The sequence below is a fragment of the Microchirus variegatus genome (assembly GCF_963457635.1).
Source record: "Microchirus variegatus genome assembly, chromosome: 8".
NCBI lineage: Eukaryota > Metazoa > Chordata > Actinopteri > Pleuronectiformes > Soleidae > Microchirus > Microchirus variegatus.
The window spans coordinates 18,715,831-18,731,030 of NC_139809.1; the positions used below are offsets into that span (position 1 = coordinate 18,715,831).

The window sequence follows — 15,200 nt, forward strand, 5'->3', positions numbered from 1 at the left end:
AGAAGCAGTGTATTTCATAGTTTTAACAAAAGATGAAGGATCGGTGAACTTTAACTTTAGAATTTTCTATTAGTAGTAATGATCTGTTCTAATGCAGTACCTGGATATTACATTAGAACTAGTATTTTATCACTGTAATGTTATCATCATATCGCCACTCCAGTATTGCTGTCGTGATTATTATAGAAGTTAGGAATAAATAGTATTTTTTTTCTATTTTTTATACCGATTGGGATGAAATATCCAATGTAATTTGGCACTGTTCTCTTCTGTTATTTTGTTTTTAACGCTCCTTTCACTCCTGGATCTGTTTCCATTGAGGAGGTGTTTTTTCTCTCCGCCACTCTGCAGCCTCTGTGCGTCTGACGTCACTCACCAAGCCCCGCCCTCGGCCTGGCTCTCACGCACCACTTACGTCTGACCGTAAAAAATAGAAACTTCCAAGATGGCCGAGTCCGTGGACTCCATGCATTTCGCAGCAAACAGTAAAACAAATTCCTCTAAACCCCTGATAGCCAAGCGGCCGCCGGAGAGCCGACCGCAGTCTTCCAGTGACTCTTACCCACCGGCCCCTAAGAAGATCCGGGTGGAGGAGAAGGGCCTGAAGCACAGGAAAGTGAACGGAGAGGTGTGCGCAGGGGAAAAACACAACGGGAAGCAGAGTTGTGGGAGCCCAGCGAAATGGAGTTTCGGCCCGGCCAAGGCGAGCCACTCCACCGCCGCCGCTGTGCCAGCGACTCCCGCTCGGAAAATATTCAAAATCAGCAACTTCCTCGCTTCGCCCGTGAAAGTGAAGAAGGCGAAAGAGAAGCGACACAAGGAGAAGGAGAAAGGCGGCGAAGCGCAGCGGAGCTCCCCCGCGGGTGTGGAGAGACTGAGCCCAGCTAGCTACCATACAAAGACGGAGAACGGCGACGGGAAAACGCTCCAGAGAGGTAGGTCAACACGGGCAGCCCGCACCATTCAACACTCAACTCAGCCACGCTGTAAAAACACTCAAAACCATTACATACGAAACAATGCTGTAATTAAATAATTAATTAAATTATTACACAATACACTGTACCACAGGCCCCAGTGTTTATGAGGCCCAGATGGAAATGTATACACGTGGAAATGTTTGTGCGTCAGTTTCATGAATGTAAGAGCATTTCACTGCAGCACGTCTTCTTCTCCTCTGCTTCTCTCAGAGCATCGTGTGAAGGAGAAAGAACGAGAGAAGAAGAAGAATAAAGACTGGAATAATCACAAACTACCACCTGTCCACGACGCCAGAGAAAACGGAGAAGTGATTTCCCCACTCAAAGGTGAGGAAAGTCTCAGGTGTCACTGACCATTGAAGGTGGAAAGTTATTTTTCACTTTTTACTGAGTCACACAAGTCTCTTACAGATGACACACACACACACACACAGCTTTAGAGGTTTGTCTCAGGCTCAGCTTTGTTTTTATATAGACACTCCTTTTTATTTATTTATTGTTATCATGGACACTAGTAATCCCTATAGTCACCTTAACATGAATAAGACATAACTCTGCGTAGAGTCCAAACATCTCCCACATGCCAGATCAAGTCTTATTGTGTTGTTCTTGCACTGAAACCTACAGTACAGGACATTTTCCTCCAAACGTGCTCTTTACTTTTGACTTATGCTGCATGTGACAGTAATCATCACCTTTTTAAGATGTTCAGATATTCATACATTATGACTGGTCTGATACTCTAAATCTTAATTAACCAGATTACAATAGCAGTCTGAATAAGACAGTGCCACGTAAACAGTATTCTCTGTTTACCTTTGCCAATATAAAGTCACACAAGAAATGAATTAAGACACCGTCGAGGAATCTGAGCGTAGACATATTCTGTAAACATGTATACGCATTAATCAGATAATGAAGTCAGTGGATATTGTGCAGCTGAAAATTGTTATATGTTATGTAACATTTGTACAATTCCTATCAATATCAGACATTTAAAGTTTTGTCAATCAGCAGCAACTAATACTAGTTGAAATGTCATCCTCAAGTTTAAAGTGATGTCCAACACTGTACCAGGCCTGCAAAATGATGCTCATTCTGTCTCACAGAGCCCAACGAGAAGCCCAAAGCTGGTTCAGAGGAAGACCTCCTGCTGAAGAAGATCAAGAAGAAGAAGAAAAAGAAGCACAAAGACGGGGATAGGGTGAAGGAGAGATATCGGCCCAAAATGTACCATCGCTCGTGTCAGACGACGTGTTCAGGAGTTTCTCTGGGTATACCCGAGTTCCTCAGTCAAATCAATGGGAACGACAGCAGCAGCCTACTGCACACCTCCACTGCACCACAACAACACCATCAGGATCCTGTTACTGCTGCTACATCTGCCTCCATGGTCAGGGAAAGGCTGGGCTACAGCTCCCCGCTCCACTGCACGCCAGTGCCGGGCTTGTCCAGTCTGGAGTTTAGACATCTGATCCACATTGAGCAGCAGGCCAACGGCGGAGCGTCTGTGGCACACGCCTATGTGGACCAGCTCTCTGCTCTGTCTCCGGCCGAGATGCAGCGCTTCGCCCAGGAGTTTGTGACCTTGTCCTTCAGTGAGGACGAGGGCCAAGCCGCCAGTTTTGTGATGGGGATCATTCATGGAGCGGCATCCTGTCTACCAGACTTCCTGGACTACTTTTCCTACAAGTTCCCCAACGCGCCAGTGAAGATGGAGGTGCTAGGGAAGAAGGACATCGAGACGACAACGATGGTTAACTTCTACTCTCAGGTGAGAGCACTGCTTTGTATTTGACCACGTTCTGTGTACAAGAGGGTGCTGAAGTGTCCACACTGTTTGTGTTTAGGAGGCGTAAGCAGCACATAATCTACAAGCTGAAACAACACAGCCGCTTCATCAAGTTTTCAGATTAACTGTGCATCAGCTTTTCTCCAGGCTGTTGATGGATAGATGTTTTCAGGACGCTTAAATCTATCTGTGCTCCCCTGTTCACAGTGTTTCAGTGGCTGCTCGTGTTGTCTTTGGCAATCTCCGAGTTTGGCATCTTCGGTTGGATTAGTGCTTGTGTGTCAGCTTCGTTGACCCTGTTCAGACCTGGTATTAATATCTATCCTCAGTGTTCTGAACATGGCCAGGTCACACTTGGTTCAGGTCTGAAAGGTCCTGAACTAATGTGTCCTGAATGTGTCCTCAGATCCGATCACACATTTGTCCACATTCCGTAGCTGCATGAATGCTATCCATCGAAATTGGATCAGACCTCCCAATCGTTTTACAGCAGTATTACACTAATCAGCACTTATTTATCAATGCATTTGCCACCAACACAGTATTCACTCTGATTGCCATATAATTCATCTTTTCTAAAGGGTAAAACTCGAGAAATGCTTCGATTCACACAGCTCCTCTCTTTTCTCTCGCTCTTGCTGTCTTTCACTCACACAGAGGCACAGACACAAACACACTGACGACAGATGTAGCTGTACAGTCAGACAAACAGTCATGATGTCACTATGTATTTGAATAAAGGGCAGGGAAGCCCAGACCCCATCATATGTGGTCACAGGAGAAACATCCAAGTGTGAACAGCTGTTCTTAGCACGAAAGAAAGTTTAATAAACTCAAGTTCAATGTTATTGTACGTGCTTTGACTGCTTTGGTCATTTGGGATGGATGTTTTGTTTAGTGTCTTTGCTTTGTGTAAGACTGGTTAATACTCCATGTCTGGTGGAAGGATGTGCATGTCACATGTGAGGGCTCCCAAACCCTCTGCATTCTTCTAACTATTGTGCTTTCTGCACACTCAGTGGAGGCATCTGAGGGAAGATTGGCTGAGCAGATTTGGCTTCATAAGCAGCTCTACAAGACCACAGAGACATCTTTACTACAGTCACTAAACAAGAACTGCCAGGGTCAAAGAGAGAGAGAGAGTTGTCTCTTTTTTTGGCTATATACATTGCCTGATTTGCTAACAAAATTATATATTTATAAAAATAAATAAATCATACCTGAATGATTTGACGTTATTTGTCTGACCACGTTTAAATTGTGAATTGAATTATAAACACCATTGACGATTGCTCAGTCTGAGGAAAACATTTGCTTTTGCCTTTTTTTTTTGGGACACATTTTCATATAATGAGCACGAGAACAATAAAGGAAGCATAGTTTTGTATTTGAGAGCTAGAAATATATTAGCATCAGCTCTAAAGCCATAACTGAGCGCAGAGTCATTTTTCTCTATTCCTCTTAGAGACACTCCACATGCTTTGTTATTGCATATTCCTGAGGCTTGTCTGCTTTTCTCCACTACCGACGTAAGGCAGATGATGCGTTATATTCTGTTGCTGTTCTCAGTAAAACTGTGAGCATGTCGCAAGTGTAGATTTGTTCTTTTCTTTAAAACAATAATGGTGATGCAGCAGTGTTGCGTCTCAATTCCAGTGAGTGACCGAGTCCTGTGTTTGCTGTTAAACTGACATGACGTTTCAGAAATCACATTTTCACACACAGTAATGGATACTTTGTTATTACACCTATTTAATTTTACAGCTCGCCTGAATACTGCACCCGCATGCATACCACAGAACACTTTACCCGAGGCTAAGTCCACACTAACTTGTCATCTTTTTGAAACTGCATTTTCATGAAAATTATATTTGTCCAGATGTACATTTCAGCTCTCGGAAACATTTTCCCTCCATAAGCACTTATCACACAGCCACTCACAAAAACAGGGCATGCTGGTGTCAACAGGAAGCGGATTGTCTACTCTGCAGTTGGATTGCTTAGTCGCAATAAGTGCTTTAAACGAGGAACAGTCGTGACTAAAAGAAAGACCAGGGTTTTCTTTACCTGCCAGTAAGTTTCCTTGCACTTTATGTCGAACTACAGTTGTTGCTTAATTTGGTCATTTAATGGGACTGTCCTTGTCCAAGTATACAGGCGCTGGTCAGGAATTCACGTATTGAATGAAGTGTGTCTGTCTCCGTTTTGTGAGGTGGCGATATGACTTCCTTCAGCTTGGCAATTTCTGGTTTAACTTGCAGCTAGATTTTAGCACGTGGAGTGACGTTGTTGCTGTTGTCTATTTCTGTGTACCGACACGTATCTTCAACTAGTTGCAGATATTAACCAGGGGTAGGAACTGTGGTGCTGCATACATGTGCAGAGAGCGCCTGCCCAGGCCAGCTTGAGGCTGAATCTGGTCCTATTGAAGTTTTACATGAATGAGTAATTCAGCTTCCATTATCTAGGTGTGTTAGTCCAGCTTTGACCAATTAGATTTAGTACAATTTTAGTTGGACTAACGTGTTTAATCAGACTCAAAAGTAATTTTTTGTTTTGAACTGGGATCAGTAAGAGAGGAAGTGAACGTGAGCTGACACTATTGTTTCCCAAAGCCTGCATTCTGTGGGCTTGAAAACTGTGGAGCAATGCCTATGCTTGGCATAAAAATAACAAAAGTGATTTGTTTTTAAGTTAAAACAGCAGGAGCATACAGGAGGCAGGACATGATGATGTATAACTGCTGCTGCTGAAAAGCTCCTCGTTTTCATTTACTGACGTCTGTATTGGTTATATACACACACACATTTCTTTTATAATGTCATATTTAGCATCAGAATTGACATTGTGTTCTTTAATGATGGTGCTAACACATGGTGTAACTCAACAGATTATGAAAAGTCTTCATGTGATGCCCTCACACACAACCTGCTGTATTTTACAGAACATGATACAAAGATTGATGAATTTTTCCAAGGTTTCGCGAAATCCTCCTCTAACTGGCCCTTTAGTTTGTTGCTCCCCATGATAACCACAAGTGTGTCTTTGTATTTAAGTGGCAGGCAGATGCTGGTGGCAGGTGCTCTGAAAATACAATCATTGTTTCCAAAAACCTGTGTCAATTTTTACGCTGCTGCTTACTCAGTCAAAAAGCTGCATCCATGGTCAGAGGGTGGTTATGAAGTTAGTTTGCTTGTACTAAGTAGTGTCAGGTAGGACTTTTCCACCAGTTAATTCTAAGCCAAGAACCCTATTGAAATTGTGAATGTCTTTTGTGGCACTCTGAAATGTTTAGTATGATCAGCTGTCGGGCGCACAGCTTTTTTCTTACCTTTTTTTCCACCTGAATGCTCCACCAGCACTTGGAAATGTTCCATCAAATGTGATCCCAACAAATATCAATGATACAGTATGTTGTTTAGTATTAATGTGAGGGGTTGGCAAATGTGAGTGACACCTGTTATACTTGGTCCACAGAATGTTGATAAAAAGTCACTCACATGCAATGTATGAATAATAATAATAATAATATTATTATAAAGAAAAATGCAGTGACTTTGTCTTATTACCTCTAATAACTTCTTAAAACAAGGTTGCAAGTATTTTATAGTTATGTGGAACTTGATTACAAAGCTTAAAATGACAAGAAATTCAAAACAATTTGTTTTTAGTGACCTGTCACGTGTTATCTGCAGTACCGTCGGTACCCACCGGGGGGTGTGGCCCACACTTATGTAATCACTGGTTTTCACTTAAAATCTCATTCCTTGTGTTGTTTAAAACTTCTTTACCAAGTGTCTGCTGGTTCCTAATTTTTTTTATTTCAACAAGGTACAATTTGGTTTTACAAACATATGAATGCAAGATTTAAGTCCAATTATTTAATGATTGCAGTCTTTTAAGTGATTAAAAAAATTGGCATCCAATCAGCTGATACTCAAAGAGTCCAGGAATCGGTACAGGTTTGAGAATTATTGTTGCTGCACCCCTGCAGAAAACCCATCAGGTAAAGATAATCGAGTGGCAGTTTTATAATTAAGACTGTATTGATTACAAACCCTAACAGGAAGTCACACCATTTACATTAATAATACACCTGAGCATGAGGAGCTGCCCATGAAAAAGTGCTTCAACAGTAAAATCTACAGACGACATATGTTGTTGTTAGTTGTAGATTTATAATGTCAGATTTATTGATCACTTTCCTCTGTGCTCTCTGGCTGCAGGTGAAGCGGACATATTCCCAGGGAACATACCGTGCCGGGGCCATGCGGCAGGTTAGTCTGGTCGGCGCTGTGGATGAAGAGGTCGGAGATTATTTCCCAGAGTTCATCAGCATGTTGGAAGACTCTCCCTTCCTGGAGGTTAGTGATTTTATTGTGTGTTGGTGTGTGTGTGTGTGTGTGTGTGTGTGTGTGTACACAGCGAGTGGATGTGTGAACATCTCTTTTCTCACCCGGTGTCTGCAGCGGACTCTGCCTTGGGGAACATTCTCCAGTTTGCGGCTGCAGAGTCCCACTGAGAGCGACGACGGCCCCATCATGTGGGTCAGACCTGGAGAACAGATGATCCCTTTGGCAGACATGCCAAAGTCACCCTTTAAAAGGAAAAGGTGTGTGAAGTCTGTAAATGTTTACCAGGGCACAGGTGTTATTGTCTCACCAGCACCGGCCTTTAGGAAATATACGCTACAAGAAGAGCTGACGCAGCAAAACTATATCTATATATTCAGCTTATCTCTGTCCTGATACGACAGCATGCCACCAACACAACCTGACTGCTGTATATGTGAATAACACCTTTCAGATCCACCAATGAGATAAAGAACCTGCAGTATCTACCGAGAACCAGTGAGCCTCGCGAAATGCTGTTTGAGGATCGGACTCGAGCTCACGCTGATCACATCGGTCAGGGCTTTGAGAGGCAGACCACTGCTGCTGTAGGTGTGCTGAAGGCTGTTCGCTGCGGAGAAGAGTAAGTACTCTCTGGCTCCTTTTTCACCATGCGACATGAACATTCACGTGCACACTTATGCATAGTATGTAACCCTATCTAGAAGATGTTTGATCTAATTTCACTGACACTATGTTCAGATCACCAGCCACAACGGTCACATACCTAAATGTATGTGTCAACAACAGAAAAATGTGATACTAAATATGAGACAACTTGGTATGGAAGTGGGAGATAATATGCAAGATAAGATGTACCTTTATTGGTCCCTATGGGGGAAATTCAGAAATGGAAGCTGTCATATTAAATTTAACACAACAACTTCCATTGTTGTGTTATTTTGCCGCTCTTCCACCCACAGTACAAGTCAATGATGTCAATACAGTGCATGAATTCTAATCACATGTCCACATATTCTGTCAGATCATAGGGAGAAAATGACTCACTTCAGCCTGGTCATTTGAAAGTAGCCTATGTAGCAATAAAAAAAGAGATCTCAATTGAACTCAGAACTGTAAACGGGGCTTGATTTATTGCCTTCCAGCAGCGATATTCCTGCCCGGATCACCAAAGATGTTGTTTGTTTCCACGCTGGAGATTTCCCAGAAGTGGTCATGAGGCTGCAGCTGGATCTCCATGAACCGCCTCTGTCTCAGGTGAGTCTTGTCAAGTAGAATGCAGCAGATTACACCAAATATAAGTAGATGCTAGTTAAACATTTTAAAATATTGTCTTTTCAATGTTTCGAGCAACAAGAAGAAGAAGAAGGTCGTTCAAATTGGGAATTACAGCTGCCACAGTTTTAACAGTTCTCATCAACCTGGTTTCCAGCAACAGGCGGCTGTGTTTCCTCTCTAAAACATACAGATAAACCCACTGTTAAAGACCTGTTTAACACCACACTGCTAAATTAGTTAGTAGTTGGTGCAAAAGTGCTGCTAAAACAACAGATATTCCTGTCAGGAGATTGTACAGATCCAAAAATAATCTGATGATAGTCAGAAGATTGGTCAAACAGTGTCTCTGACTGCGACTCCTGTCGCTGAGCAAACATTCTAGATCAGCGGTAGCTGTCAGAATATAGAGCTATCAAGTAACAGCTTTAAAATTAAAATGATTTATTACCATAGTTCCCAAACAGAGGGGGCGCCAAAGCTCCATGGGGATGAAGGATTCCCTTTTATCAGTAAAATATAGATGACTCAGAATTGAAACACACAGTGTGTCATTCCTGCTGCATCTGCTGTATTTCTGTATCACAGCAATATCAAACGACGTGGTTTGATTGTGATGATTGATCTGTTAGTAACATACACACAATAAAATGCAAAAACAAAACACACTGGCTAAGTAGTAGTAGTAGCACAGAATATTAACTTCCCTCCTTGTTTGATATGGGGTTTGCTCTGGTCGTCATATACAGTAAAATACACAAATGTAGTTGCAAATTAGCTCTGTGCTTTACGGTAGATGTAGAGGTTACTGGAAGTCATGCAGCCGGCACTGTGTGATGCACAGGAGAGTAATAGGAGAGGGTGGAGCAAAGTCAAGTGTGTGTGTGCGCTGTACATGTTGTTGCCTGTCGTGGTGCTCATATAATTCAGTCAAAGTTCTGTAAAACCTCCATTGTAAATTCACAATTGTGGAGATGGGTCATTAAAAGTTAACAAAATGAAAACATCCATTACCTTGAATGTAAATACAGTTTTCTATGGATTTCTATGTCCATCCGTTATCTACCGCTTTATCCTCCACTGGAGGGTGTGTATTTATTTTCATATATATATATATATATATATATATATATATATATATATATATACATATACATATACATATACATATACATATTTATATATACACGTGTATATACAAATATATATATTATTCTTTGCTTTTAGATATTTTAATGCAGAAATATTTCATATTCTATCTTAAATTCACAAAAAATGATGGCAGTCATTATCAGAGCTGTCATTATAAGCCAGACTGCTTAGCCTCTTAGCCCATCTCCCTTCTGGTTACGTTAACAGCATTTCTCCTGAACAGCAGATCGTCCTGCTCCGGGCACTAGTCCGGGCACATCCGGTTGCGTACATTGAACCGCAGAAGAAGAATAACGTCTGTTGTGGAGGTGTTTCACGAGCGACAGTGTCTTCTGACTCTGGGTCTGACTCCGGGTCAAAGTCATAAAAGGGACTGCGGCGGGGAGTCGTGAAGAAGCTATTTTTAAACATTGTTAAAACAATTGTTTTGATAATGAGGAGCAGTGCATCCACCGTTCCAGAGGGGGAGCTGCGCTTCTGAGAGCTGGTGTGCTAATTATGTGACTTCCGGGTATTGGCCAATCAAAAGACAGTTTGGAAGGCTCTGCGCTGGCTGGCTTATCACAACAAAGTCTGTCTTCTGGGTGTGAGATTTCAGTCTGAAATATCGCAGCTGAGGACATTGTCAGTAAGGAGAGAATTCTATCGGCTAGTTTACAGCAACTAGGAGGTTTTTAACCATAAAAACAAGTTAATGTATGTAAGTAGACCTCCATAACTAACACATATGTGCAACAAGAACGCTCTATGTGAGCTTTGAAATGTACTTTTACTTACGTCACATAATAATAGTTAGGGTCTCATTCTCTCAAAAACACAAAGATTGGGTTCAAATATTTCCTTGTCATTTTACTGAACCTTGCTGAACCTCACATGGTCTCGTCTTTGCTTTTACACAGTGTGTGCAGTGGATCGATGATGCCAAGCTGAACCAGCTACGAAGGGAGGGGATCCGATACGCCCGCATCCAGCTCTACCACGACGACATCTACTTCATCCCCAGAGGAGTCATCCACCAGTTCAAAACGGTGTCTGCTGTCTGCAGTCTGGCCTGGCACATCCGACTTCAACAGTATCACCAACATGAAAGGAAGGAGGAGGAGGAAGAAAGGTGTGCTAATACAGAAGTCACACTTCACATCAAAGAGGAGGAGGAAGAGGAGGAGGAGGAGGAAGATGAGGAGTTAGAAGAGAAGGAGTGTGACCCTGCTACGCATGAAATGATGAAGTTGGGGCAGGAGGACATTGAAGAACAGGATGAGCCACCCTCACAAATACCAAGACTCCTATTCAAGGAGGAAGAGCAAGAGAGCAGAGCTGAGATGAAGGAGTCGTCAATGACACAGTCTGCACCTTTAGTCAAGAAGGAGAGAGACGAGGGTCCAATCACTCACACACTAATGGAGCCTAAAACAGAGGAAGACAAGAGAGAGGGTAGTAAGGGAGGGGAAGACAGAAGTGCAGACACATGTCAGACTCAGCAGAGAGGTCACCATGAGGGTGCAGTGGACGGTGCGTCCTTTAAATCACTACAGCAAAGTAGGAAAGAGAATCATGTGGAGGAGGAGAGGCAGCAGGCTAAGATTGTCCTGCCAGGTCAAGGTCTGAAAGAGAAAGCGAAAGATAGTGTAATGACCACTTCTCACACACTGCCTGTCAAAAAAGAAAAGGACAAAGGAAAAAGAGAGAAAGATGAAAGGGAAAAGCCAAGAGAGAAGGAGAAGAAGGACAAGGATAGGAGTAAAGAGAAGGAGAGGGACAAAAAGGACAGGGGCAAAGACAAGGATAGAGAGAAGGACAGGATGAGAGAGCAAGAGAAATTGAAAGCAGAGCCAGGAAGAGAGGGAAGTACATCGACGCAGCTTCTGCCACAGATGAGGAAAAAAGAGGACGAGGAGCGGATAAGAGAGGGCAGCAAAAGCTCTCAAACATCTCTCCATACTCAGAAAGATGATAAGTGGGACTCAAAGACACACCCGCATGTCAAGAGAGAGAAGGAGCATGATAAAGACCGGGGGGGCACACAAGCAGCATCCACCAGAGACGACGCTCGAGAGTCCTTGTCACACAAACACAAGTCTTCACATGGGAAGAAGGAGAGGAGTGGACACAAGGAGGGCAAAGACGGCAACTCCTCCAGTACGCAGGGTGTGCAGGCAAGGCCAGGGAGGGACGATGAGAAGGCGGCTGCTCAAAAAGCTGCAAATATCCAAGTTAAAAAAGAAGGAAAGAGGGATAAAGATGTCGGCAGTAAGGACGAGAAAAAGAAGTCCTCTGTTCCTACACCAACAGAACACAAACCACCACGGACGCTCATCACCTTTGACCTCTTTAAGCCAATGGAGGCTCACCAAACATTTGCCCTTTCCTTCACAGACAGTCGGCCTAAGACTCAGCACCACAGTGACTCTCGAGGCTCGTCCTCAAAGCCTGGATCTGACAGTCGGACAGTTGTGTCCTCTAAAGGACCAAGAGTAAAGGACTCGATGCAGGGAAAACCTGCCACACCCCTACAGCAGCACTTGTTAAAACAGCCTCTAAAAACACACACACAGGCCCAAACAGAGAAGACTTCTTAATACGAATGTCCAGTCTTCTATTTCTACTGTACAACTTATGCCAAGGCTTTGTTCAAATAATTGAAAATACATCCTCCCTTTGGTTCTACAGACGAGTGGGTGCATTCCATTACTTTGCTGACATAGTCGTTTTCACACAGTCCAAGATTCAAATGGACTACTGTCCTTATCCCAGTATACAAACACTGGCCGAGGATTGATTTTATCAAATGAAGAGTGTCCACCACCACTGCACCAGATAATGCCCTGGTTCTGCTTGTTGGTATTAGCTGGTGGCTAGTTGTTACATGTCAAACGCCATTCTGAGTCTTCCTACCATCCGTTAACTTAAAAAATATAAATTTTTTTAGCTGATAGAGCGTAGAATTTATCTCCTCATCAGTCCAGTATAACATATCGGCCCAGATTTTGCCACATCTTTATCGCTTCTGTGTTACCAGCTTCCATTATTATCTCTGTGGCACAGAGGACCCAGGTCAGCTCGAGTCCTACTTAATGTATACGTGCAGTAGTAACTCGACTCTCATTATCTGGCTGTGTTTGTCCAACTGTGAGAAATTCACTTCAGTACAATGTTCAGCTGCTTTTTAAACGGTCCAGTTTTAGTCAAACTAACACAATCATTAATTTTATTCTGATATCATGTAAACGTACTGACTGATGTAATGAAAGGAGGATTCACTCATCATTTCATTATTTTTAACAGTGCCTAAGAATGTAAGCCGAGTAGGTGACTTCACGTTTGTTAGCAGGTGTGTATGTAGGCTCTATACAACATGTTACGTGACCAGTGTGTCAGTGCCTGTGCACTACTTGGCTTCGCTCTTAAAGCACCTTTTTTTAGGTACTGGACTCGCCAATCTGAAAACGACCATCGTCACCCCTCGCTGTAGGAAATGTCACCTGTGTTAATGTTTGGAAGAAACTTGTCAGCGAGCCACAGAGCTCTCCTACTGACGTCCTCTTTGCCTTGTTGCTTTTGACGATGGGGTTTGTTTATATCAACACTCCAAAATGGGAGGATTTGGTGTTTTCAGACTGGACTTTGACTCGCACAGGGCTGTAAATGATACTGTATGTACCAAAACTGTACAGTATAGATGTTATTAGCACCAATGTGAGAAAATGTATACAGAAATTGCATATATTTTTTGTAAGACAAGTTTTATTTTCCATAGAACTTATTTATATTATTTACTGTCTGTTTTTATTTGAAACCAACGTATGTGGAAAAATTTGTTGTAAATACATTTTATTTCCTAAGATAAGACTTGGTAGTGTGATTTATACTCTGCTCAGAACCTCTCAATAAATGGTTCAGAAATATAACTGACATTTTAATGTCTCTCCTGCTTTTCATATTGTCATGGTTTGAATATTTATCTTTATATTATAGCAAAGTTGTAGCGATCATGTGGCAAGCACTAGTGTCCTAATTGCCATCAGTCTATTAGAGCTTTTATTCAAATGCTAAATGAAGTTGCTAATATGCTATATGTTGTGTTTAAATACTCAAAAGCAGCTTATGTAATGTTGGAATTGCTAAACAAGCACAGAATCTACCTCAGCAGGACAGTACAGTACAGTGTAGCTCAGCAGTACAGCAAAATACGATGCATTTATTGTAAGTCGCTTTTTGGACAAAGTGTTGAATGTCACTTTCAAGGAAGGAAACAGTGCAAATTATGTCTGAAGGAGGAAAGTTCTCCATTTACATTCAAATTGCAGAAGTTGTGAGATTTCTAACTGCTTTACAGAGACGCTTGTGGTGACAGTGATTCAACAAACATGACTCACAGCGCATGCTAGTCTATTTCCTACGGTCAGTGACGTGGTGCTCGCTTCAGTGTTGTGTGTGTGCACTTCACCAGTTCTGTTCCACACCAGAAGGCAGTCATGTGAATGCCAGAATAATGTAGTGCTATTTAACACCTGTGCACCACAGTGTGAAGAACTCACATGGGTCTAATAAGGACATGTACACGCAAAACAAGTAAAGGACGATCTGCAGAGGTTTTGTATACGAACGGCTTTTTATCCACACACAACCAGTGTTTTGGGAGTCGTGAACGGCTGGAGTAATAAATGCAACAATGGGAAAATAAATGGTGACGTCACAGCCCCACCTCTATAGACCTCAACCCCCGATGGACGTCACATAACAACAGCGGACTGAGCTGCACGTCGTTTTGCGGGGTTTCGTATGAATGGAGTCATTTCTTGATACAATGCTGTTGACAAAAAAAAATTTAAGAACGAAAACAAAGATTTCATAGGGAGTTCTGTTTCCGTGTGGAGAAGGCCTGAGTTGACAAAAAATAAAGTAGCTTTGAGGGACATTGGGGTGTTTAAGATAGATATGCAGTGCCACTGTTTTACATACTGTAGACATACACACACATTTACATACACTTTCATTGCTCTGCAAATTTCACACCTGATTCAAATAGATTGGTTGTTATCAGGCTTCTGATGTGAATGCCGACCGCAGACAAGCCTGTTGTAGTTTACTAAAAGACTGAAAAAATATTCATAATATATTTGGAATACTTTCAGCGATTTAGCAAGCTGTCAGACGGGCATTTAAAATGATAGCATCATGTGGTTAAAGGAGTAGGAATATGTTCAGAAATCAGAAATCGTGTTTAAGGGCAGTCTGAGAGCACATTAAAGCTCTGAAAATATAAATACTCTCAATAAAAAGTAAGCAGTTAAGATATTATCCCAGTTGTTTTCAGTTGGGTCCTTCGTCACATAAAACGTACAGTTCTCTCATCTCCAAACAGGCAGTGTGCTGAATGCCGTCTACTGTATGTAACCGACACCGACTGTACATGGGTACCTCATACACCCCATTTATAAAAAAAAAAAAAAACATAACGTAACTATCAGTTGGAAGCTGAGAAACGAGTGAATTTCACTATGATACTGAATCTAGCTATGTTTACAAGTAATCAGAATAAAAGCCTGATTGGGATAATTCCATACAGGCCATTCACAAACAAACTTCATTGTAAATGAGGGGGCTGGTATATGTTGATCATCATTCAGATCTGTGTTCATATAAACA

General features: G+C 42.2%; 1 protein-coding gene across 1 annotated transcript; it reads left to right on the forward strand.

Moving 5' to 3' along the window:
- Positions 1-445: 445 nt before the first annotated feature.
- On the forward strand, positions 446-13,509 carry LOC310930583 (lysine-specific demethylase RSBN1L-like; the record flags this gene model as incomplete). The annotated part of the gene is made up of 8 exons (XM_083893615.1): positions 446-935; positions 1,191-1,307; positions 2,090-2,754; positions 6,999-7,136; positions 7,242-7,384; positions 7,579-7,746; positions 8,270-8,381; positions 10,451-13,509. 8 exons carry the CDS (start codon positions 446-448, stop codon positions 12,128-12,130), a joined length of 3,513 nt encoding a protein of 1,170 aa, XP_083749741.1. The 3' UTR covers positions 12,131-13,509.
- Positions 13,510-15,200: the final 1,691 nt, after the last annotated feature.